Raw genomic sequence first — 27191 nt, forward strand, 5'->3', positions numbered from 1 at the left:
GTGCTAGAAACACTCCTGTATAAGTTTTTGTGTTTTCACAAAACACGTATGTTTTCAATATTGTACAGAATTGCTGGGTCAAGTGGTAACTCTGTTTCTTTTCTGAGGCACTGAAAAACTGGTTTCCATAACAGCTGTACCACTCACATCCCTATCAGTGCTGTGTGGGGTTCGGCTTTCTCCCCACCCTTTCCAACACTTGTTACCATGTATCTTCTTTATTACAGCCATCCTAGCCATCAAGCCACACTTGAAGTGGTATCTCATTGTGATTTTGATTTGCACTTCTGGATGAATAACGATGTTGAGCATCTTTTGATGCACCTGTTGACCATCAACCTACATTTCTGGAGGAGTATCTACTCAAAGTTTTTGCCCATGTTTTAGTTAGACTTTTTTAAGATTCAAGTATAATTAACATACAGTGTTAGATTAGTTTCAGGTGTACAATATGATTCAACAATTCTATATGTTACTCAGTGCTCATCACAATAAGTATACACTCTCATGTATTATGGATATATATATTACCGGATATATGGTTTACAAGTATCCTCTCCCATTCTCTGGAGTGTCTTTTGACCTTCTTGACAGTCCTTTGAAGCACAAAAGTTTTTAATTTTGATGTCAATTTCACCTATTTTGTCTTTTGTTGCTTGGACTGTGGGGTCACATCTAAGAGATCACTACCTAATCCAAGATCATAAACATTTTTGCCTATGTTTTCTCCTAAAAGTTTTATAGCCTTAACTCTCATTTAGGTCTTTGATCCATTTTCAATTAACTTTGTATTTTTTGTGAGACAGAAATCCAACTTAATGCTTTCGTTTATGGCTATCCAGTTGTGACAGCACCAATTTTTGAGGAGAATATTCTTTCCTCATGGAATAGTCTTGGCATATAGCTTTTTAAAATCCTCCTTAAAGGTTCTATAGCTTGATGGTGGCCCTGGTTCCACAACTGTGTCAAAACTCTTTGAAATGTACATTTAGAACAATAAAATTATTGTATGTAAATAACACACTCAATAAACCTAACAACTTTCACATATAGGACAAATAAGGGATCACATACTTCACAAATACTATACTATCTATAATAAAGACAAACTGGAAACCATCTGAACCTCTATCAAAAAAAATATTTAAACAGATGTAGAACAATCACAGGATTGAATACCATGCAACAGTACAATGGAATAAGCTAGGTTTTATATATATTAAATGGATAAAGTTCTGTTAAGCAAAAAAGATTAGTGTACAATGGCTGACACGGAATGAAAGCAACTATGCAAAAAAAGACATACAAAACCAGGCTATACAGGCTCTGTGAATATACATGTAGTACCTAATGGTATCTCTTAAAAGTCTGGAAGAATACTTAGTACACTGATAACACTCGCTGCCTCTGGAGAGAGCAAACAGGCCCCAAGACTGAACAGGGTGATCAGAAAGGAGTTGACAAAAATGAAGTATTGGGACCTCATCAAAATAAAAAGCTTCTGCACAGCAAAGGAAACAATCAGCAAAACTAAAAGGCAATCGACAGAATGGGAGAAGATATTTGCAAATGACATATCAGATAAAGGGTTAGTATCCAAAATCTATAAAGAATTTATCAAACTCAACACCCAAAAAACAAATCATCTAGTGAAGAAATGGGCAAAAGACATGAATAGACACTTCTCCAAAGAAGACATCCAGATGGCCAAATGACATGTGAAAAAGTGCTCAACATCACTCATCATCTGGGAAATACAAATGAAAACCACAATGAGGTACCACCTGACACCTGTCAGAATGGCTAACATTAACAACTCAGGCAACAACAGATGTTGGCAAGGATGCGGAGAAAGAGAATCTCTTTTGCACTGCTGGTGGGAATACAAGCTGGTGCAACCACTCTAGAAAACAGCATGGAGGTTCCTCAAAAAGTTAAAAATAAAACTACCCCATGACCCAGCAAATGCACTACTAGGCATTTATCCAAGGGATACAGTGTACTGTTTTGAAGGGACACATGCACCCCCATGTTTATAACAACACTATCAACAACAGCCAAAGTATGGAAAGAGCCCAAATGTCCATCGATGGATGAATGGTTAAGATGTGATATATATATATATATATATATATATATATATATATATATATATATATATACACACACACACACACACACACACACACACACACACACACAATGGAGTATTACTCAGCAATCAAAAAGAATGAAATCTTGCCATTTGCAACTATGTGGATGGAACTAAAGGGTATTATGCTAAGCAAAATTAGTCAGAGAAAGACAAATATCATATGGCTTTACTCCTATGAGGACTTGAAGATACAAAACAGATGAACATAAGGGAAGGGAAGCAAAAATAAAAACATGGACGGGGACAAAACATAAGAGACTTTTAAATATAGAGAACAGAGGGTTACTGGAGGGGTTGTGGGAGGGGGGATGGCTAATGGGTAAAGGGCTTAAGGAATATTCTCCTGAAATCATTGTTGCACCATGTGCTAACTAATTGGAAGTAAATTATAAAAAATAAATTATAGAGGGAAAAAAAAGGCAAGGAGTTGAATGCTGCTATTTTCCCCCATAGAGAAATCTACTTATTAACTACTTGTGTGGTTACAGATTAATAATGTGTAACTTATGTAGTTGTAAACAGAGGTTGTAAGTATGCAATCAAAACTTTTTAATGTATGAGCTCATATGTGCATCCCTGCACCCAATACACACACACACACACGCGCACGCGCACACACACACACACACACACACACACACACACACACACACAGGGGGTCTTACCAGTTTGGATTTTCCACACTTTCCCGGAAGACAGACTCTTCCTTCATGGATGCATACTGTGTCCATGTAAGACAGTGACTCCGTATAGCCATGTTTCTTTCCTGAGGATTGAGCCACGATTCCTCTTCCAACTGGATACTAGGTACCTTTAAAATGCTCACCTGTCCAACAGAGAGTGGGTGGCTTTCTCAAATGAGGAAGGCTACAGAAGGACGGAGTCCAGAGTTGCTTTTAGTCTTGGATAATTAAGAGGACAAGTGATCCTGATATACAAATGATGGCTCACCAATGGCTGTGACTTCTTGATAATCAAACATACCATGACCTTACTAAATGCTGGTGAGGACATGCAAATGTCCCAGGATTTATGCGAGCTGTATAGTCTCTGGCCTGATTTCCCTAACTGCTAAACACTAAGCAAATTATCATCCTCCTTCGTGTCTCCTCCAGGGCTGGTTATGGCCTTCTTAAATTGATGGACACTAATTGGGCCCACTTATGGGCTCACATGCAAGACAATATCAGATAAAATATTTTCTTCATTTTAAACTCTGTCCAATACCTTGAAATGTATGTTTTCTGAGGTGGAGGAGACATGGGAAACTACAAAGGCAGCACTGTACAAGTCAGAGGTGTCCTTAAATTATTTAAGAATTGAGATACAAGACAAAGTTGAATGTCTTTTTAAATAATAGATTCAAAGGGTGTATATAGGGCAAAGGCAGGGTATAAACCCTGTAGAAAAAGCCAGTCATAATTTGTTGTATTCACTGCAACACATTTTAGCATCTGGAAAATAAAGTTCTTTTTTACTGTCGTATCAGCCTTCTTTCCTCCAAAGAATATGACAGAATCTTAATCCAGGATAAGGAAGTGATAGAAGCCATCACTCTTTCTAATACAGCAAACAAGCACAGCAATATCATCTGCAAGCTAACTGGCTTCTACATCACCAAAGGAATCACTTCTGGGTAGAAATAATGATCTGAGACATTTTAAGAAGTGCACATCAAGACGTTCTCCTCTTGGGGCGCCTGGGTGGCTTGGTCGGTTAAGCGTCCGACTTCGGCTCAGGTCATGATCTTGCGGTCCGTGAGTTCGAGCCCAGCATCGGGCTCTGTGCTGACAGCTCAGAGCCTGGAGCTTGTTTCAGATTCTGTGTTTCCCTCTCTCTCTGCCCCTCCCCTGTTCATGCTCTGTCTCTCTCTGTGTCAAAAATAAATAAACATTAAAAAAAAAAAAAAAAAAAAAGATGTTCTCCTCTTATTTCCTAATGACTCAAAAAGGACTCTTGTCGGGGCTCCTGGGTGGCTCGGTCGGTTAAGTGTCTGACTTCGGCTCAGGTCATGATCTCGCGGTTTGTGAGTTCGAGCCCCGCGTCGGGCTCTGTGCTGACAGCTCAGAGCCTGGAGCCTGTTTCGGATTCTCTGTCTCCCTCTCTCTCTGCCCCTCCCCTGTTCACATGCTGTCTCTCTCTGTCTCAAAAATAAATAAACGTTAAAAAGGACTCTTGTCAATAATCCCTCCATGATTCAAGCAATGTTATTAAAAATTCCCGCTTACCTTTGCCAACAATCACCAGAGTGCTTAAGGATTTCAAAGAGAGAAAACAACTTGCTATCATGAAGATTTCAACATCACCACCATTACTTTACAGAAATACACACAAAAAGACTTACAGAGAGCACTGAGAAGATTATAGTCCCTGAAATAACTGTATTCTCTGACAGTGACATAGAATCTGAAGCTTTTATCTTCCTTGCTGAAGATGAGACTAAATATTTACCATCTGTTTACTTCTGATCATTCTTATCTAAGAGTCTTATCTAACCACAGACAGATGAGAAAACATGGTCACTTCCTGCAAAATGTCCAAGACATCTTTAAAATAATTGTAGACCCTCTGGAAAACAGTGTGGAGGTTCCTCAAAAAATTAAAAATAGACCTACCCTATGACCCAGCAGTAGCAATGCTAGGAATTTACCCAAGGGATACAGGAGTACTGATGCATAGGGGCACTTGGACCCCAATGTTTATAGCAGCACTCTCAACAATAGCCAAATTATGGAAAGAGCCTAAATGTCCACCAACTGATGAATGGATAAAGAAATTGTGGTTTATATACACAATGGAGTACTACATGGCAATGAGAAAGAATGAAATATGGCCCTTTGTAGCAACGTGGATGGAACTGGAGAGTGTGATGCTAAGTGAAATAAGCCATACAGAGAAAGACAGATACCATATGGTTTCACTCTTATGTGGATCCTGAGAAACTTAACAGAAACCCATGGGGGAGGGGAAGGAAAAAAAAAAAAAAAGAGGTTAGAGTGGGAGACAGCCAAAGCATAAGAGACTCTTAAAAACTGAGAACAAACTGAGGGTTGATGGGGGTGTGAGGGAGGGGAGGGTGGGTGATGGGTAGTGAGGAGGGCACCTGTTGGGATGAGCACTGGGTGTTGTATGGAAACCAATTTGACAATAAATTTCATATATTGAAAAAAAAATAAAAAATAAAATAAAATAAAATAATTGTAGACCATCTCTATGTCCACTAAGAGCCCTCCACAAAAGAGAAGCAGAAACAGGAGGGGGAAAAAAAAACTATCTCCCGTGGCATCTGCCAAAACTGAGGTTAGGTATGAGAGTGCTTTCTTCCTCTGAGGAGCTGTGAGGTCCAACTGGGAAAGTTCTAACACGCCTGGACATCAGAAAATGCCATCTCTTTCCAGGACTGTGTGAAAATCACCCAGTGTCACACCAAATCTGATTAAATTTTAAAATGAATTTACCTTCCTTAAAATTTCTGGAACCACATTCTGACAGACTGCAATCCTCTTTCTATAGATGATCCCTGTTGACACATCTAGAAACAGAAAATTTTTACACTCAAAAAATGTTTTAAGGATATGTACTCCTATCCTAATGTCAACAAAACTTTTCATTTTGATGTCAGTTTTCTCTATGTAGAATTCCTAGAGAAAAATGTTTAACTCAAAACTCAGTATCCCTGACCACTTTTCTGGGCCAAATCATTCCAAATACACTTATCTGTAATCAAGGAATAAGGGTGAGGCAGCTACTCACTCTGCATGCTCTAAAGTCAGAGAGAAGGAATCACAAACTGTTCACTGCTCTGGATTATCAATGTCAACACTCCAATGACAAGGGCCAATGAGACTTCTGCTCAAGTCCAATACAGATGTTTTCACAAGAATATGGAGAATCTGATTCTGCCACATTCTGCACCAAACATGTTTTCAAGCACAGATTTCTAGGTACACAATGTAAACCTACAATTAATTATATTAGCCATAGTCTTCACTTATAAAGAAACAGATTCCCTGTGACTGGCACTACTCTGTTTTGGAACAGAGTTTCCAAAAATGTAAAAAGCACACAATAAATGTGAATTAAGAAAAGGGGAGTCCAAGTCATAGAAAAAAATAAACTCTGAAGTATTGTCTTTTGGCCTGTAAATTACTGTGACTCAGCCAAGCTCCTGCAGGGTTTCTCAAATCCCTGGCTATAATAGCCCGGACAGTGCAAACATCCAGACTGCCCAGAAGCCACTGACAGGGTGAGGAGTGGGTTTGTCTCCTGCCCACTGGCCTTCCTTCAGCCAGCTTATCCAATGTTTGCAGCACACCCACTTAAAATGGATTAGCCACTCCTGCAGGCAACGATGCTCCCGTCAATGGTAGAAATCATAATTAATGTTCCTATACCACTTTGGAATACACATATTGTTCTTTCATTTGATCTTCATAACAACCTAAAGCAGGATTAATATTATTTTCCCATTTAATAAGCGAAGAAACAGAGCCTCGAAGAAGTTAGGTCATGCAGGGAGTAACAAAATCAAGGCTTGAAACCAGATTTCTCTGATGCCCCATCACAAGTTTCTCTCACACTGAGTGCAGACACATGAAAAAAATGTTTTTTAAAATCTATTAATAGAGTATGGACACAAAAAAAATACCTTCACAAACAAAAGACAGTTTTTGTGTTTACCAAGCACAGAGAAGACTTCAGAGTCACGTAACAAACAGTGGCATCTCACACATTTTCTCAGAAGGCTCAAGAGCGTGTCAGAAGTGGGCCTGGGTGTCTCCAAATGTTTACACACTGATTATGTGCCTCACCAGAACTTCCTATGTGGCCCAGTTCTCAAGTCCAGGCAATGAAAGTGAAAAATTATTCCAGGGAAATACAAATGACAGAGAGCAGTGGAGACTCCTACGCTCTAGTCTAGGGGTGAATAAACCTTTCCTGTAAAAGGCCAAATGGTAAATATTTTATGCTTTATGGTATGAACAGTCTTGTTGCAACAACTTAACTCTGCTCTTGTCGCCAAGAAGAAGCCATAGAAGATATGTAAACAAGTGGGCACGGCTGTATGTCAATAAAACTTTATTCACAAATTCAAGCAGAACAAGCATAGCTTGCCCACCCCTGCGCTGGTCAATATGGAATCATATTCTATAATATAATCACTTTACAATCACATCTTACATACATGCTACTAATCACAAATGTTTTGTCGTATATACAATGATACATGAATATATTATAGGGATATAGTCATGTGACCTTGGGCAATTTATTTAACCTCTCAGTACCTTGATCTCTTCATACACTAAAAGGCAGTAATAGTAATACATATCCCAAACATTATTCTGCAGATTAAAGGAGTTAATAAGAGTGCCTGGCACATATTAAATGCTCAGAAATGTTGGCTGTTACTATTGTCATCAGTCATTAATTGAGTGACAAAAGCATATTAAACAAGGCTTCTACTGCTGCTTTAAATGCTGGGTACTCTTCTCTGTCACCTCAAATACAGAAATACACCTGTTCTGATATCTGTTTAAAAGGTAATAGGCTGGGGCGCCGGGGTGGCTCACTCAGTTAAGCGTCTGACTCTTGATCTCAGCTCAGGTCATGATCTCACAGTTTGTGAGTTCAAGCCCCACATCCAGATCTGCGCTGACAGTGTGGAGACTGCTTAGGATTCCCTCTCTCTCCCTCTCTCTGCCCTTCTCCCATTCACTCTGTCTCTCTCTCAAAATAAAAAATAAACTTAAAAAAAGAAAAACAGGCTACACACACACACACCTTGACAAACATCACTATTACTTAATGATCATCACTGAAGTGAGGTATATTCAGAGAACTTACCTCTTTTTTCCTCCACAGTTATTACAGAGATGACATTTTTATCCATGGGGTTGGGATACTAAATGAAAACACATAAAGAAGAATTACCATTCATCCTTCACCAAAATGAATTACCTCACAGTAACCACAGTTATTTGCAGGAACGGTAAATATTTTCCAAGCAACTCTAAGGCCAGTTTTCAATCAAGGCCCTTCATTGTACTACTTCGGCCTAGATAAGTAAGAAGCTATCATGAATTGAACTTGTATAAATCCAGGGGAAACCTTTAGATCCAACACAGCCCTGGGCAGAGAAGGAAGGGTTATGTTAATCTAATTAATAAGTATTACTATTAGTATGGAACCAGCCTGGCCTAAATGAAGAGTGTCCTTTGTAGCAGGCACTGTGCTACATGCTTTACTCACTTACACGTTCTTGTTTATTTTTTTAAGTTTATTTATTTCGAGAGGGGGGTTGGTGGGGGGATGGGTGCAGAGAGAGAGAGAGAGAGAAAGAGAGAATCCCCAGCAGGCTCCATGCTGTCAGCATGGAGCCTGCCGTGGGGCTCGATCTCACAAACCATGAGATTGTGACCTGAGCCAAAATCAAGAGTTGGATGCTCAACTGACTGAGCCACCCAGGTGCCCCTACATAACCTTGTTTAAATCCCAAAACAGCTTCTCTGCTGTGGCTGGGTCATATGTTATCATTACTTCATCTGCCAGAAATGGAAACTGGATAAAGGTTAGAGTTTAGGGTCACCCAGCTAGTTAGTGGGAGAGGCGTGAAATTAAACCAGGCCTAATACACAGTGAACCTTCCACTATGATTGGGTACCACTGCCTGGCAGCTGGTTTAGCATCAGAGGAAAATAATCAGAAGTAGTCTACTCCAGGTGCTCAATGATCATTTATCTATTAATTCCCCAGAAAGACAATTTGGATAAAAGAAGGCTGGAAAAAGCTATCATTTTTGTCACAGGCAGTTTACATACATTATTTCATTTTAATTCTCAAAACAATACCATGAGGTAAATGCTGCTATTTCCCTTTCACATGTGAAAAATAAGGCCCGGATAAACTAAATAATCTGCTCAAAATCACCCAGCTAGTTAGCACTGAGATTATAATCTACCCACAGATATTTTCTATTGCCTTCTAAACCTGCCTACCTAACCTACCCTTGAATGACCTCAGAATTACTCAAATCCAACCCTTTCTATTGCTCAGGTGCAAAGAGAAAGACTTCAGGGGTGAAAGGACTTCCCCATAAGACAAGGGGGCCCCTGGTCCAAGCCTGCAGAGCACTCCTTGGGCTCTTTGCCCAAAGACTTACACTGCTTCATCATGTGATCAAACCTGCAAAAAAAATGACAGGAAGTCTTATCCAAGACATCAATAAGTGCGGAAAGGGAAGGAGAGCAGTGAAAAGGCTGAAGAGCAGGAAAAGAGGGGCCTTCCACTTGATGAGCTTCAAGTCTCTGGAACCCCAGGAAATGGTATATGTTACCCAGGGTGTGGGTCTCCCATATCTCACACAGGTACCTGCATGCACACGTGTGGGGGGGGGGGGGGGGGGGGGGGGGGGAGGGGGGGGAGTTGGCTGACTGATTGATTTCAGAGAAAAGGGTCCATTACCTACATTATTAAAGATACCTGTGGCCCCAAAAGACACTGGATGAGAACAGAGGCTCTATGAGAACAGGAATATGATCTATTTCAGTCACTCCTGTAACTCTACCACTAGCACAGTGTATGACATATAGTAGGCACTCAATAAATTTTTGCTGAATGAATGAATGATTAGGAAGATGAACCTCGCTCCCTAGGGGGCCAATTTAGAAAATAAACCTTATTTTGTTTGGAGAATTATCTATGAAGAGAACAGATGATCAGTTCTCTCTGGTCAGCCCTCAGTAGCCTTGACACTTCATCATGCCCATCCTGGCAACTGCAATCTTGATGAGTAATCAAAAAAACTGATTTTTAAGTATTCATTCATTCATTCATTCATTTTTGCTCCAGAAAAAAAAGGCTCAAAATTATGGCCACTGCTTTCTTGAAGTTTAACTTTCAGATAGTGTCCACTAGGTAGGGTCAAGTTTAGCTATTCTGTTCCTTGCAAGGGGCCTCACTTACAGAGCACCCCTCAAGCAAGGAAGGTGTCTGAGCCTCACACAGATCCCTTGAATTGTGTGTTTGTGTGTGTGAATAGAAACTTTTGTGCCAAGATAAAATGAAAGTCTGAAAGTATTTCCTTGACTAGTCCTAGTTTGTTCGTTTTGCATTCATCAATACACCCTGAATGAATATTACAAATACACTGTAAGTTGTAGGAAGATTACTAAATTATGGAGGAGATCTGAAATGTAACCACCAGAGGAGGAGACTGATAAAAGCTTTCAAGTTCTAATTACTTCACTAAATTATCAGTAAAATTCCCAAAGAATATGAACTCAGAAACTTCACACTTTAACATAATTCTAAGATTTTCTTATTAAGCCAAAGAGCATTGACTGAAACAATAGTGAAAATTCTTCATTTAAGAGGTTTTGAGTACCTACCATGCCAGGCACTGTTCTAGGCACTGAGGATATAGTAATGAAATAAAATTGCAGCCTCTTCAGAGTTTACATGTTAGTTGGGGAAACAAACAAGAAAAAAATAAACATATCAGGAGAAACTAAATCAAACTAAGGGATAATAGGGAGATGAGAAATTGTGGAAAGGTGTCATTATAAAATACTTAAGGGTCACTCAACAGACAATGCTTGTAAATAACAAGTAAAATGAAGGTTTTATTAGCCAAACACAAGAGATCCTGAATGGGAAAAGAAATGAGAGGTTTGTTTACAATAACTAAATGCCCTGATGTGAAAGGCATATATTTTAACTTTTTTAAAATGAAAGATTTATTATGTTGAGGCTCCCCCTATCTGGCATTACTTGAAATGATCTGACGCCACCTTGTGGTAACTTGAATATTCATGATTTAATTCACGAACATTTTTCTGAACTCCGGTTCACAAGGGGTTGAGAGAGGGAACGCTCTCAAAGACGGTCATCAACAGGAATGCCAATTCGGGAAGGCAGGAAGCAGTGGACAGGTTTCTCTGGACATTTTTTCCAATGCGGTGTGACACTGGAACGGATCAAGCTAGGTCAGGATTAAGACCATCAAAGACTTACTGAGTATGCACTGTTCTACTATGCCCACGCCTGTATTAGAGGCTGCCATATGTATTATCTCAGTTAGTACTTCCCGAAGCGAGTAAACCAATCAACAACTATTAAGATAAGAAGCCCCTGCATGAAAAGCGCAATGGCATAAACAGGGTCACACGGATTTTCCAATCCCCACTCCACGCTAGGGACTCTCATGGAAGCAAAGTGGTGTGAACACCCAGGTATCTGCCCAAAATGCGTGCCATCTCTGAACCTGGCTCAGTGGATCATAAGCTGCAGTGGCACAAAAATAATTACCACACGGGGGGCTGTGTACAGTCACCACATGTGCCATATATTCTGGCTGACTTAAGGGATCTTCCAAGGTATACTTCACTTCATTTTGAACTTACTCATGAGTTTACTTTCTTTACCAAATGTGTAAACTAACTCCTTTTCCTTTTCCTGAGATACAAATCTATTGCAAATACCACAGTCTAACAAGGGTAAAATGGAGACTCTTCTACATTGTCATATACCTTGCTTTCAATACTTTTTACACAGCAATGGGTAAGAGGCCTAAATAAGTAAATAAATAAAAGGTTAGAGGCCAAAAACTGCAAAATACTGGGTAAAAAAAGAAAATACACATTAAGACAAACACAGAGCTATGAAAAGTGAGAGGCCAAAAAATGGAGTCCATCCAGTTACAGGAATTAACAGTCACTATATTTGTGGGAAGAGTTTCATGACGATATGGTTATTTACCTTTCTTACTTACAAGGGAAAATTATACAAGCTTTCATAAAGCCTACTGTTAAGAGTAAGGACTTTTTAAAATACCAACTTTCCAAAGGCTCAGAAGTTAATGCCTGCCTTTTATAATACCCCCTCCCAAAAAAGAGTCAATGACCTCCAAAGGAGCCATTGTGTACCAACTTCTAAATGGCATCCAAGAGAGCACAAGGAAGCAACTCAGCGACAGAGCTGTATTAGTCCTACAAAGGCCAAGAGGACCTAAAATAAGTCTGTATGTTAACATTTCTGTTTCATAAGCATTATGAGAATCTTTGCTCCTCAGGCTGCTTCCAAACATCCACATGCAAAGCAGGGGAGCTGCAGAAAAGAGATGTGGCATTTTAGTTAAACAAAAACATCACCAGGGACTGTGCCAAGTTTCCTTTATGACCTACATGCAATAGTCTATCTTAGAGGAAAGCAAAGTTGATTTTATACAAAGATCAAATGAATCATCGATTAGTCAAAATTTCAATGTTCAAGGACAAAACATTTTTAAGTCAATAAATTTCTGAATGCTTGTGCATGGGCCTTTCAGGACAATGGGATGATGAAGCAGAAAGAACAAAGGACAAGCAGACACACAGCCCATGATGCTGCCGTCTCTGGAGCCGGGGCGATGGACCACCAGAGGACACGCAAGGCCGTTCTGCCTGGGCCAACGACGTCACATCACCTTTCTTCATTCAAAAATGTCCTAATAATTGGCAATGACACAGTGAAGTTTCTTTGACAGAAATAGCTTATAATTGTGACACAAAGGAAAAGCCTCGTATCTCAACATCAAATGCATACATAAACCAGATGCATTTAAAGATAAAAAGTCTACAAAATAACCAACCAGTACTCTTCCAAAAGTGCCAGGGTCGGTCCGGAAATTTAAAAAAATAGAGGATCTGTCCCACACTGGGGGAGACTAAGACAGGACAACTAAATGCAATGTGGGATCCTGGACTGACTCCTAGACTGGAAAAAATGCTATTAGTTGACTACTGCCAAATCTGAATAAAGTCTGTAGATCAGTTAACATTTTATCGATGCTAATTCCCTGGCTTTAAAAACTATACAGTGGTTTGGGGAAGCTGGGTAAAGGCTACCCTGGAATTCTTTGTTTTGCAACATTTTTTAAGTCAAATTACAGTTGAGCCTTGAACAACAGGGGTTTGTACAGTGTGGGGCCACTTCCATGTGGGTTTTTTTTCCAATCAGGACAGTGCTATAAATGCATTTTCTCTTCTTATGCCTTTCTCAACATTTTTTTCTCTAGCTCTCCAACCATCAAAATACAGTATATAATATATATATATAACATACAAGATATGTGTTAATTGACTGTTCATTTCATCTATAAGGTTTACAGTCAACAGCAGGCTACTAGTAGTTAAATTTGAGGGGGGGGGGTCTAAAGTCACATAGATGCAGATTTTCAACTGTGTGGGGGCCAGTGTCCCTAAACATCATGTTGTTTAGGGTCAACTGTATTTCTAAATGAAAACTTAAGAAATAAAAAACAAAGTTAAAATGAAAATACAGACTGTTGGAAACAATTGAGTTTTAAAACCCCAGAGACTTCAGTCTGAAACCCATCTGTGAGAGTCTTGGGCAAAATGCTTTAATCTCAGCCTGCCTTAGTTTCTCCATCTGTGAAAATAGGGGGAAAAATCCATCTCAGAGAGTTGTCACAGAAATTAAAGGGAACAATTTTATGTAAAGTGTAACACCTGGCATCATGCAGGTTCTCAATAAACAGTAGCAGTTTCTTGCTGATGAAGAATGAAAGGCTACATTTTTTAAAACTCAGTTTCAGGACTTCAGTGCTTATCTTGCAATTTACTGTGGTGTGGTATTAAAGCATACTCCTAGTATCCATCTGCAAACTAAATATATGTCGGTGATGATTTAATAGTCATTAGAGGGGCACCTGGGTGGCTCAGTCGGTTGAGCGTCCGACTTTGGCTCAGGTCATGAGCTCGCGGTCCGTGAGTTCGAGCCCCGCGTCAGGCTCTGTGCTGACAGCTCAGAGTCTGGAGCCTGTTGCAGATTCTGTGTCTCCTTCTCTCGCTGACCCTTCCCTATTCATGCTCTGTCTCTGTCTCAAAAATAAAAAAACGTTAAAAAAAAACTAAAAAAAAAAAAAAAAAGAATCATTAGAACAGGGGCACCTGGCTCAGTCGGCTGAGCATCCGACTTTGGCTCGAGCCCCACATCGGGCTCTGTGCTGACAGCTCAGAGCCTGGAGCTTGCTTCGCATTCTGTGTCTCCTCTCTCTCTCTGCCCCTCTCCGACTCACACTCTGTCTCTCTCAAAAATAAACATAAAAAAAATTTTTTTAATAAATAAATAAAATAAAAATCATTAAAAGATATTTCTTTTCCTAGAATAAAACTTCAAAGCTCATGCTTTCCCAATTCAGAGTCCATGTGACAAGAACTCCTGACAATCCCTCCCTACTAGCATTAGGGAAGGCATTGAGTCCGGAAAGTACTAGAGAGTACTGACATTTTTGAAAAGGCAACAAAGTCTTTCTAAGCACTCTAAAAGCTCTCATAGATTAATAATTAAAAATGGGGTGCCTGGTTGGCTCAGTCAGTGGAGTGTGTGATCTCAGGGTTGTGAGTTCGACCCCATGGTGGGTGTCGAGATTACTTAAAAATAAAATATTATTTAAAAAGATAGGATCCTTTCCTCACACTCTATATCTGTAACATGCCCCTGAGAAAGCATTTATCACAAAAATTAATGTATTTCCTCTGTCCCCTTGAGGGCTGGGGCCATGTTTTATTTATCTCATCTCCTAGAGGCAAAAAGATGCACAAACTTACTGTAAGTGTCCATTAGTAGACCTAGGAAAAGTTTTACTACCAGTACTTTAACAGTTAAGAATCATCCTACCTTTTATAAACTTATTAAGCCACAACCACCAATAGATAAGTTTCCAAGTACAGTTTATGATTTAAATAACATTTAAAAAACAAGTCAGAATTCAAATGTGCACCTTTATTCCTGTTCTTTCTTCTCTTTATTACTCCAAGTTGGTAAAGGTTTCTGCAGACTACTCCTCTCAGCTTTTTATTTTCAGGTTCATGGAATAAATGTAAGAAATTATTATTGTTAGTATTACTCTCAAGATTTTTAACAAGTACTGTACTTCAAAAGCACCTACTGTGTGCCAATGCATGCAACTATGTGCGTTATCCTCTTAATTTCCCCCAACAATTCCAGAACACAGTGACTATTATCTTACTCTGGAGATGAGGAAACCGAGGCATAGAAAAAGAGCTGACTTGCCCAAACTCACACAGCTAGAAGCACTCGGTCCCCCCGGCTGATGTCAGAGCCCGTACTCTTCCCGTTTGCACCATTCTGCTTCGTGTCGTACCTAATCTTCTTCTAGGAGAATTGAGGATAGGAAGATAAAAGAAAGACTATTACAGCGTAAGTAAAAAGATAACCATTATGTTAAACGAGGCTTATCATTCATCAAAACATGGATTTTGGAAATATGGGTTTACCCCAAGTATTTCAGGAGCTCTGCAGGAAGAGATGTTCTACACAACTAAGTGTCAGATTTGCAAGTGAGAAAAGATAGGATCAGAAATGGAAACATTATTAATTGCCCAATCAACTTTCTACTCTAAATGGAAATAGCCATTCATAAATCGCCTTTATGAGTGTAAGGGTAAACACTCAAACCATTTGTTCAGCACATCAGGCTCCTGGCGAGAATAAATAAAACCCGAGGCCGCTGTGTTGAAGCAAAGAAATTATTTTGATCTGTCCATTTTATTACAATACCCTAAGTAAGGACATGTTACTGAGACCCACAACAACTTCAGTGTGAAATCACATAGGGCCAAATTCCTGAATAGTGCATTTCCTTATCCACTCAGCAAGGATTTGGTGAGCACCTACTATGTTCCAGGATCTCTTTGGGTACTTGTGATGCATGAGGAATAAATGGTAGAGTGTAAGCCCATGAACCTCACACTCTATTCACAATGATTCTTTGGCCTACAGCACAGAAAGAAAATTAACCTGAACAACTCTATAGTACAAAAAACTCTTAATGTCTCTGGCCTTATTTGAGAATAAACAAGAAAATCCAGTCAACACAAAGGCCCTCTGGGTCCTTTTTAATAACTTTAAGTTTCAAATACACAAAACTGAACAAGTGTTTGAATCTAGCTGGTGAACCCAAGCTCAGTAAACAGACTGGCGTGAGCTTGTTAGAGATGAGTGAGCTTCTAGACTGCTACACTCATCCATGCAACTTTGTGTTCTCTTTGTAGCTGGTTTTAAATAAAGAAAAGGAAACAGGTATAAGTGATAAGACCTAGAAAGGTAAGAGATCATACAAAAAAGGAACCTAAATACACTATCAGGCACACTGACAATATACCTCATTGAAACTACAGTTTAGCATCTGATAAATAAACCATTTTGGGTTTCATAGCATACCTACATAAGAGTTCATTGGGAAACACTATATTCTATGAACAAAGAGTACTCTGCGGTGTTTGTTTTCAAGGTACCACTTAGCTTTGAAAGCATGTAGCTAATATTTTGCCTGTGGTATCCAACAGGCAGGTGTAAGAAGAGCAAACATTCCTCAGGTTTTAAAAATAGTAGTATATTATAACTTGGAAGGCAAGTCCTAACATACCAAAAGACGTAGATCAGTAGACTCTATTTAAAATAGAACATTCTCAGTGCTGAAGCAGCTTCAAACATACCATTGTGAAAAATCAGATTAAATGCTTCCCAGAGATCCTCATATGATTGTCCCTTCTGCCAAGTATCTTCCTTTGAAAAAAAATACATACAGACTAAAAGAAATATAAAAGTATGTTTAGCCAAAAAGATCATTCTTACTATCTTACACTTGTAAAAAGCTAACGCTTGTCAGACTGTTACACATTTGATCCTCACAACACTCCTAGGAGATAGGTGGTAAGGTACATGGCATTGCTGTTTCACAGATAGGAAATTAAGACAGCAGGTTTGCTGTATAGAGTTGTGCATGTTGCTCACTGCACAAGGTCTTCCAATCTAGCAGGCCGGTGGGCACAGGGCTACAGCCACCTAGAGGAAGGAGTGCTGAGACAGAACAGGCACCAGACTTGGGCCCCCACACCCAGGAAATGGCTAAGAAGCCACAATAACCCAGTCTTCTAGCAATGTCTGCAGGTGCTGCTTGCCATCAGAAACTAAGGCCAAATGCCAGAAGCCCCAAGCTCCAAACAAGCCCATGACCCAGTTTTCAGCGAGTCTGATCCAGTTCAGACACTGTGCTAACTTTCCAGCACCAAAAGGAATGGACACTCCCCTGTGAAAACCCAACCACCTGAGCCAAGATAGACCCAGTGATGAATTTCCACTGAGTTTTCCCCTTATTATAATACTAAAAATCACCCAGGGATAGGAACTTAACACGCTAATTAGACACGCAACTCAAGAAGAAGCAAGAAGCATTGACCTTTAACTGCACGAGCCCCCCCCCCCGAAAAAAAAAAAAAACAGAACAAAAGAAAAACCCACCCCTACACATTTGGACATCACCCTTTTCAGCCTAGGCCTCCTTAAAACCCTCCCAGACCTCTCCTTGGGAACCCAGCCTACAGACCCTGGGCTGTCTCCCTTCTGCTAGAGCCAACCCAATAAAGCTTTGCCAGGAACCCCCACTCAGCCCTACTCAATTTCTACGGTTACCCCAAGAGCCTGATTGGGTAACAGCCATTCTTGCTAATTTGCATAAATGCCCCCATTTACTTTCCACTAGCCCCATTTACTGGGAGCTCATGGGGTCGACCACTAAGATGGTGCCTCTTTCTTTCTTTCTTTTTTTTCGATTTTATCTAAATCCAAGTTAGTTAACGTAGAGTGTAATAATGGTTTCAGGAGTCTAATTTAGTGATTCATCACTTACATATGACACCCAGTGCTCATCCCAACAAGTGCCCTCCTTAATGCCCATCACCCATTTAGACCATCCCCCCACCCCACACCCCTCCAGCAACACTCAGTTTGTTCTCTGTAATTAAGAGTATCTTGCGGTGTGCCTCCCTCTCTTTTTCTCTTATTTTTCCTTCCCTTCCTCTGTGTTCATTGTTGTGTTTCTTAAATTCCACCTATGAGTGAAGTCATATATTTATGTTTCTCTGACTGCCTTTAGATGATACCTCTTCTTAATTTGCACTAGAGCCTGATACAGACTGGTGAAAACTGTGTCCCTAGGCCACCCAAAAACTGCTTTTAAAGGGGAAGGCACAATGATGGCCATCCATCTACTGACTTCCAGTTCATGGCTTCAAGTAATGTAAGGCAAAAATTCTCACAGCAAACGGATTTATTGACATCTCATAATTTAGTGACTCACATAGCCCCTTCCAGGGATCTCTAAGGCACTCTCTGAAGGAGTGCTTTGTGAATATAGAATGGAAGTGTATGGGGCTCAGGAGTGGCTGAGCCGGTTGAGCGTCTGACTTCGGCTCAGGTCATGATCTCACAGTCCATGAGTTCAAGCCCTGCACTGAGCTCTGTGTTGACAACTCAGAGCCTGGAGCCTGCCTTAGATTCTGTGTCTCCCTCTCTCTCTGACCCTCCCCTGCTCGCACTCTCTCTCTCTCTCTCAAAAATAAATAAATATTTTTTAAAAATAAAAAAAAAAGAAAGAATGGAAGTGTAGTATCATCTGCAGTGCTTATATCATTCCACTGCTAGGTCTTTTCTGAAAATGTTCTCCTTTCCCTGAAACCCTACCTTCCAAAATATCCTCCTCAGTCCTTATTTACTATGTGCCAGGCACTTTGCCAAGTTTTTTACAAGAAATCTTCCACACTGTAACTGAATGCAGCTAAGTGACTTCAGCTATAAGACACTGGCACACAAAAACCACCCAGCTGAGCCCAGTCAACAGAATTATGAGAATGAAAGGTCTACCACTGCTTTAATCCACTGCATCACAGGGGTGATTTGTTACACAGCAACAGAAACCTGAGACACTATATTCTCTCACTGTACCACACATCAAAGCTATACCCCTACATCAGGCACAACGGGTCCACCAAGATAAAATAAGTCCTGAGAATAGACAAAAGAAAACTGAAATTGGATAAAGAGCACAGCAAAGATGATTCTGGAACATTTTATCCCCTCACTAGTCATCGGAATGCCTATTATGTGGAAGGCAGCACAGCCTGGGGGACTAGGGGTGTAGACTTAGGATTCAGATGTGCTGAAATCTTGGCTCTCCCAGCTGCTGGCCATGGGAACTTGGAAAAGATTCTCAAATCCTCTGAATCTCAGGTTTTCTACGTAATGAAATGGAAGTCAGTCCTAACTGCTTGCAGCTGCTGGAAGAGGGAAATACGATAATGTATGAAAGCACTTCGTCCCCCTCTCTTCTTGCCTGAGAAAGTCCTACTCACACATCAGCCATCATTTCACACAGGCCATTTGTTTGACAAAGCCTTTCCTCATGGCCACCATGCGGGACCTTAGCAGGCCTTCCCCGCTATATTTGGTCCCAGTAACATAAACTTTCTCTGTAAATACATATCATCAATTTTAAGTATGTATTCATCTGTTGGCCATTTATTAACGTCAGCCTCACTTACTAGACACCATCAGCCCCATGAAAAGAGGGTCTATCTGTTGTGTCCTAGCACCGAGCCCAGTATACAGAAGAAAAGCTTTTAGCCCAGAAGCATGACCACATGAACAATACTCTCTAAAAGAGAGCATGTCATTGTGCTATGTGCTTCTGCAGGCATGAGTCTAATGAGAGAAAAAGAGATGTGCAGCAGTAACTATCCAATGCTGGAGAAGATAGTCAATGATTTTGATCTGGATCAAGTGCCCTTCCAGGTCTGACAAGGCAAAGATCAGCTCCTGAGGAGTGCAATCCAGAAGGCATTCCAAGGGAGCAGTGGCATTAAAGAATCCACACTCCCAACTTCCTAAGAAAAAATGGAGAGTTGTTGGGGTGCCTGGGTGGCTCAGTCGGTTGAGTGTCTGACTTTGGTTCAGGTCATGATCTCACAGTTTGTGGGTTTGAGCCCCACTTCAGGCTCTGTGCTGACACCTCGGAGCCTGGAGCCTGTTTGAGATTCTGTGTCTCCCTCTCTCTCAAAAGTAAATAAACATAAAAAAAATTTTTTTTTTTTTTTTTTTTAAGGGAGAGTTGGCTGTTTCTCTTTTGGGCCCAGAAGTGTGGCCTAAGGCAAAGTCTACACTAGATCCACAATTCAAGCTTTCATTCATTTAGTCATTCATCAGTTATCCGATTTTTAGTGAGCACCTACTAGCTGTTAGGCACTATTCTAGATACTGAAGATCTATCAACAAGCTGACATTCTCCCCCAAAAAAGACTTCTAAGGCAACACCATGTTACCCAGAGTCCTACAATCCTCGGCTTGGGTCCCAAACTGTATCACCTCCTCATGTGAAGGTCAGGTCTTATCACTTAAAAAATTAACTTCCTCGGGAGCCTGGGTGGCTCACTCCATTGAGCGACTGACTTCAGCTCAGGTCATGATCTTGTCATTCATGAATCCAAGCCCAGGGTTGAGCTCTGTGCTGAAAGCTCAGAGCCTGGAGCCTGCTTCAGATTCTTTATCTGCACAAAGCCACCCCCCCCCACCCCCCGCTGTCCTGCTCGCGCACGCGCACTCTCTCAAAAATAAACAAACATTAATTAAAAAAAATTTAACTTCCTCTCCCCTTATCTCCCTTTGATGGCTTGTGGGTTGTATAAGGAGTGCACTGCTTGGTGGCTGCTACCCAAGGCAAGTTACAAGTCTGGCAAACCTTGTCTAAGAACATGAAAGCTGAAGGGGAACCTAAAATATCTTCTGATACAACACTCTTAGAAGCAGAAAGTGCGTCTGAAGAGAAGAGACGCTTGACCAAGTGAAGGAACTAAAGGCAGAGACAGACAAGAGTCCAGGAGTCCCAGCTCCCTGGCCTGGGTGCTTTCAATTTCTCAACGAAATTTCCCCTTCTATTACCATGAGCACAGTCCTCGGAGGAGCCCTGAGAAAAGAGGGCCACTGAACACCGAGACTGGGGTGGAGTTAGAGCGGCACAAACAACTACAACACTTTAGAGGCCTTCCATCAGTGACTTTCCATGAATTATCTCACTTGAGTCCTCGCAACTAACCCTTTCACTTAGTACTATTATGTCCCCATTTCACAGATCACAAAACCAAGGCACAGAGAGGGTAAGCAATCTGCCCCAAGTCTCCCACAGCCACCTCCACTGTGATGATAGAGCCACAATGCTGGGAAACCTAGGGTGATGGCTTCCACGGTCCCCACTAGCTTTTAAGGGGTCCATGAGGTACTAGAAAGATCCACAAGTCCTGTGCGGCCTCAAGCAGGCTCCAGAACTTGCGTTCCCTGCCACTCCGGGACAGGGTGTGAACGTGGCGCCGCGCACCACGAAGGGAAGCCCTCGAGGAAATCCACTCCCACCCCCGCCCTGCATATCCCGAGGCGAACCCCGCAGCTGGAGCGCGAGAAGGGGAGGGGTGGGGGAGACTCCCGCGGGGGGTCGGGGCGGGGGCCCGGACAGGGCCGGGCGCCCCGACCGCGGACGGCTGGGCCAGGGCTCCCGGGTGCCGCGCGTCCGGGCCGGAGTGGGCGGGTACCTTTCGGAGGAAGCTGGCGACCACCTGCTCGAAGGGGTACTTGTACACCTGGCGCACGTCCACCGTGACCCCCATCCCCGCGCGCCGGGCGCCGGGCTCGCCCCGGGCCGCAGGCGTCCACACCCGCCCCGCCGAAGGGGCGAGGGTTTTTTTTTTTTTTTTCCCTGCCTTTTCAAACTTTCGAAACTTTATTGTCCCCCCCCCGGAGAAACGGACAGGCGATCGCGCCCCGCCCCCTTCCGCCCCGAGGTGTGTGGGCGGCGGGGAGGGGGGAGCAGCTGCGGCGGCTTGGGGCCCGCGCGCACCTGAAGCGGCCCGCCCTGCCTGCAGGGCCCGTGACCCCACCTCTCCGCGCCGCGCGGCCTGGCCCGGAGCTCCGGTGCCGTCCCGCCCCTGAGCCTCGCACTCAGCAGCCCTAAGAAAAGGATCGTAAATACGGAAACAACCACCCGCCCTCTGAGATTGGCTTGTAATCTAACCCCCCTCCGTGTTGCTGAGTCTGGTGTGACAAAGGTCAGCGACTGCGTGACTCACACGATCCCGGCAGCCGCCTCAAAAGCTGTAAATTGGGTCTCAAATTCGGTAAAAATTGCCCGTATCCCCAGGGAGTGTTCGGGAAATAATGGTGGCTTGGCACGTCCGTCCGGCGCTGTAAGGAAATTCCTATGCTCCTTAAAGTTGAAACACCATGAAGCCTTTGTTGCTACAAAGACGCACGAAAAGAATATGACCGCTTTTCACTGACCTGTACAGATTTTGCAAGAACGAGCAAGTGAATACACTTACTCAATAAGTTAGTCAACATATTCCTGGAAAGCTACTCCGCGCCAAGCACTGTGGCAGGCATGGGCCCTGCTGTCAGGTGGGATGAGTGAGCCCGGCTATGTAACATCCAATGAACAAAATAGGAAAATAGACAGGATAAGGGATTAAGGTTATGGGACTGGGGCCCGATGTTAGCTAGCATGAATGAGGAAGGTCTCTGAGGTGGTGACTCTGACATTTACAAATTTATAATCTCGCTGGCCACCTACACGCACAGTCATACTGGTGTTACAAATCTTACACTTGGGTAAATCCAGCTCTCCATTACTCACAGCTTCACTCCCACCCCTGCAAGAGACTGGAGGCAAATCTACACCCAATATAACAGGCCTCCTTTTAAATTCATAACCACTAACCTCCAGGGGCCTTTTAATGGTGGACAAAAAAACAAAACAAAAAAAAAAAAAACCTCCATTTCTCTAATCCACTAACTGTCCCACAGTCTTCTCACCTCAAACCCCCAACACTTCCCAACCTTATTCTCAGGCGACTACCTTGCTTCCTTTTTCACTTAGTAAATCAGAAACCTGCCTCTACCACATCTATCTACCCACCTGTCCAAATGCCCTGCCTTCTCTCCTACTTTTTGTTTTGTTTCAAGTAGGCTCCACTCCCAGCAAAAACACAGGGCTTGAACTCATGACCCTGAGATCAAGACCTGAGCTGACAAAAAAAAAAAAAAAAAAAAGACCTGAGCTGAGATCAAGAGTCCGACTCTTAACTGACTGGGCCCATCCAGGTGCCTCTCTCTCCTATTCTTGTGTGTGAACTGCCCGCACTTAGTTTAGGGCCAGTTTCTCCACTTGACCACTGAATCCAGCAGTGGGCTAGCAAATGGTTAACCAACAGCTCTCCTTTAAAAAAAAAAACAACACCAGAGACCCCTGGGTGGCTCAGTCTACAGTCGTCTCAGGTCGTCAGTCATCTCAGGTCATGATCTTGTTGTCTTGCCCTGCATTGGACTCTGTGCTGACACCTCAGAGCCTGAAGCCTGTTTTGGATTCTGTGACTCACTCACTCTCTCTGCCTCTCCCCCGATCACTCTTTCTCTCTCTCTCCCTCTCTCTCTCTCTTTCTCTCTGTCTTTCAAAAAAATAAATAAACATTAAAAAACAACCCAGACAAGGCCATGACTGCTAACAATTGCAGTTTCTGCTGTGTAAATACTCCCATCACGGCCAACTTCAAACTACCAATGTGATGTCACAAAACGTGGGGTTAGGAAGACAAGTGCAGGAAGGCACTAGTGGTGGCATTTCCACAATCCACATGTAGTAGACATAACTGCAAGAACATAGTTAATGGAGCCAATGCAAACGTGATAAATAAGAACAAGCCTGGAGGTATCACAATTCCAGATTTCGAGATCTACTACAAAGCTATAGTAATCAAAACAGCATGGCACATACACTGTTGGTGGGAATGTGGAAAGCAGTGTGGAGGTTCCTCAAAAAATTAAAAGTAGAAATACCATATTGGGGGGCCTGGGTGGCTCAGTCAGTTGAGCACCCGACTTCCGCTCAGGTCATGACCTCGCAGTCTGTGGGTTCGAGCCCCGTGTTGGGCTCTGTGCTGTCAGCTCAGAGCCTGGAGCCTGCTTTGAATTCTGTCTCCCTCTCTCTCTGCCCCTCCCCTTGCTCACCCTCTGTCTTTCTCTCTCTCTCAAATAAATAAATAAACATACATTAAAAAGAAATACCAAATGATCCAATAATTCCACTATTGGGTATTTAAACAAAATGAAAACACTAACTCAGAAAGATATATGCACTCTATGTTTATTGCAGCATTATTTATAATGGCCAATATAAGGAGGCAACCTAAGCGTGCACCAATAGACAAATGGATAAGGAAGATGTGCCGTGTACACACACACACACACACACACACACACACACACAGGGATATCATGCAACCATAAAAAAAAAAAAATGAGATTGTGGCATTTGAGACAACATGGATGGACCTACAGAGTATTATGCTAAGTGAAATAAGTCAGACTGAGAAAGACAATTATATAATTGCACTCATTGTGGAATCTAAACAAAAATTAATAAACAAATTAAAAAAGCAGAATCAGACCTATAAATACAAAGAACCAATTGATGGTTGCCAGAGCAAAGTGGGGGTGGGTGGGTGGGGATGGGATGGGCAAAATGGGTGAAGGGGAATGGGAGATATAGGCTTCCAGTTAAGGAATGAGTAAGTCACGGTAATAAAAGGTACAGCACAGGGAATATAGTCAATGATATTGTAACAATAATGTATGGTAGCAAATGATAGCTACACTTGTGATGAGCATAACGCAAGGTATGGAGAAGTTAAATCACTATGTTGTACACATGGCACTAATGTAACACTGTGTCAACTATACTCAAAAAAATCCTTCTTTAAAGATCATGGTGAGGGGCCCCTAGGTGGTTCAGACAGGTAAGCAACCGACTTGATTTCAGCTCAAGTCATGATCCCAGGGTCATGAGATTGAGCCCCGTGTTGGGCTCCATGCTGGGTGTGTAGCCTGCTTAAGATCCTCTCTCTCCCTCTCTCTCTCTGGCCCCGCCCTCATGCTCTCTCTCTCTCTCTCTCTCTCAAAATAAATAAACATTTAAATAAATAAATAAATAAATAAATAAATAAATAAATAAATAAAGTTAATGGTGACTGTAATGAAATTTGGAAGGGCTGGGTTTGGAATACCTATTACCTTTTTAAATATAGTTCATTTAATTGTAAATTTATATAATTTAGTATTTAATAATATCTGTGCTTAAGATCCAGCTAGTAGGATTCAGAGCACAGTAGCCCAAAATACGGCAGTTTGGCATATTGAGTATCTTAAGCTGAAGGAGTTTGGGGAAACGGCAGGAGCAGGAAGTTCTCTGACATTCCCCTCGCCTTCTCTCCCGAAGCACATCATAAGATCCTCTTGTGAGAAATGTCCTTTGTATACCAGAAGGAAAGTAGCATCCTTCTCTCCAGGACGGGAGTGCTACCCAGAAGAATGCACACAAACAGGCCTTGCCAAGTTTCGCCACAGTGACTACACTTACTTTATACCCTTTGTCCAATGATATTTCTACAGTCCTGCTCCCTCTTCATCAAACCTTGTGCAAAACCCTCAGGTATAACCATTTCTACAGGTCTTCATTTCTGTATGAAGGTGCCCATGTCCCCTAAAACTTATAGTAAATCAATGTGTATGCTTTTCTCCTGCTAATCTGTCTGTGTCAGGTTTTCAGACTCAGCCAGGGACCCTGAGAGGGTCAAGGAAAACTTGACCTACACAGCTGTACCGCATCACTAAAAAGTTCTCGCCCTCTTTCTTGTTCAAGGACATCTCTCTAGCCATACCCGCCCCCCTCTTTCTCACATCATCACTTTTGCCTCTACTGGACCATTCCAACCAGCACACATACATACATTGTGATTTCTTCCATTTTTTAAAAAATCCACTCTTAACCCCATACCATCCTCTTGATCTATCCCAATTCTCTGGTCTGTTTTTGCTCTTCAGAAGAGTTGCCTATAATCTCTTGAACCCATTCCAATCAATTTGGGACCTTTCCAGTTCACTGAAACTACTGTTGGCAAGGTCACCAGTGGCAAAATTGCTAAATTCACTAGTCAATTCTTAATCCCCCACCTTACTAAACCTCAGAGTAATGTCTCCTTGAATTACTTATCAGGCGTGGGGTGGAGGGTTAGATGTCAAAGCCCTTAAAAGTTGAATGTATGGCGGTACCTGGGTGGCTTCATCGGTTAAGCATCCGACTCTTGATTTCAGCTCAGGTTATGATCTCACAGATCTGGAGTTCTGACCCGTGTCAGGGTCCATGCTGAGGGTGGAGCCTGCTTGGGATTCTCTCTTGCTCTCCCTCTGCCCCTCCCCCACTCATGCTCAAGTTTTTTGCATGCTCTCTCAAGATAAATAATCTTTAAATATATATATATATTTTTTTTAATTTTTTTATTTAATGTTTATTTACTTTTGAAGGAGAGAGAGACAGAGTGTGAGTGGGGGAGGGGCAGAGAGAGAAGGAGACACAGAATCCGAAGCAGGCTCCAGGCTCTGAGCCGCCAGCACAGAGCCTGACGTGGGGCTCAAACCCACAAACTGCGAGATCATGACCTGAGCCCGAGTTGGACGTTCAACCGACTGAGCCACCCAGGCACCCCAGAAAATATTAAAAAAAAACAAAACTATTGAATGTTATGTAGAAAGCAACGCTACTATATCACGAACCCCTTCTTATAGAAAAAACAAATACCAGTCTCCCTGGGGGACTACCGGGGCCCACAACAGAGAGATAATTTACTTGTGGAGTTTATGGTAACCCTTACCTGCCTCTACTGCCAGACTGGGTGTGAAACAGAAGCCTCCTGAGAGGCTGGGCCATGCACCCAATCCAACTAGCCTCCGACTCCACTCTGACAGCTGCTTTCTTCCAGAAGGTATCCTTGGGCAGTTGCTTGCCAACTCCTGATTAGCTGATCACAAAAGGCCAAGCCTGTGTCCTGAAAGATTAAAGGACTGAGCACCTGTTGCCTTTAACTGGGCTGGTTGTCTGAGTGACTTGTGCAAGAACAAAGGCCACCTGCCCACTCCAAGGACATCAGGGTGCTCTGAACGTGGAAATGCAGGCCACGCTTGACAAGGGAGGCTACTGCCATGTAATCTCGTGCCTCAGAGTCCCAGCCAGTTTGCACAATGACAGCGTCACTTGCTATGTCCCCAAGGAAGAGAGAAGGAACTATAAAACGAATTCCCA

The 27191-nt window shown here is 42.1% G+C and overlaps 1 protein-coding gene across 5 annotated transcripts in view; it reads right to left on the reverse strand.

The window, feature by feature from the left end:
* PRELID2 (PRELI domain containing 2) overlaps nt 1–21753 on the reverse strand; it is a 65651-nt gene extending 43898 nt beyond the window's left edge. Inside the window, exons 1-7 of one of the 5 annotated variants that reach the window (XM_042986400.1) lie at nt 21598–21663; nt 16678–16747; nt 15243–15334; nt 14940–15009; nt 8003–8060; nt 5614–5687; nt 2821–2981 (exon numbers count right to left, since the gene is read on the reverse strand). In XM_042986400.1, the coding sequence (XP_042842334.1) occupies nt 2821–2981; nt 5614–5687; nt 8003–8048 (281 nt within the window). In that variant the 5' untranslated portion in view covers nt 8049–8060; nt 14940–15009; nt 15243–15334; nt 16678–16747; nt 21598–21663. Of the gene's footprint in view, nt 1–2820; nt 2982–5613; nt 5688–8002; nt 8061–14939; nt 15010–15242; nt 15335–16677; nt 16748–21597 lie in introns of all 5 variants that reach the window. The other 4 variants (XM_042986404.1, XM_042986413.1, XM_042986406.1 and 1 more) reach the window with 4 other exon arrangements.
* Between the last annotated feature and the right edge of the window lie 5438 nt (nt 21754–27191).

The sequence above is a fragment of the Panthera tigris genome, chromosome A1 (genome assembly GCF_018350195.1).
Source record: "Panthera tigris isolate Pti1 chromosome A1, P.tigris_Pti1_mat1.1, whole genome shotgun sequence".
NCBI classification, from domain to species: Eukaryota; Metazoa; Chordata; class Mammalia; order Carnivora; family Felidae; genus Panthera; species Panthera tigris.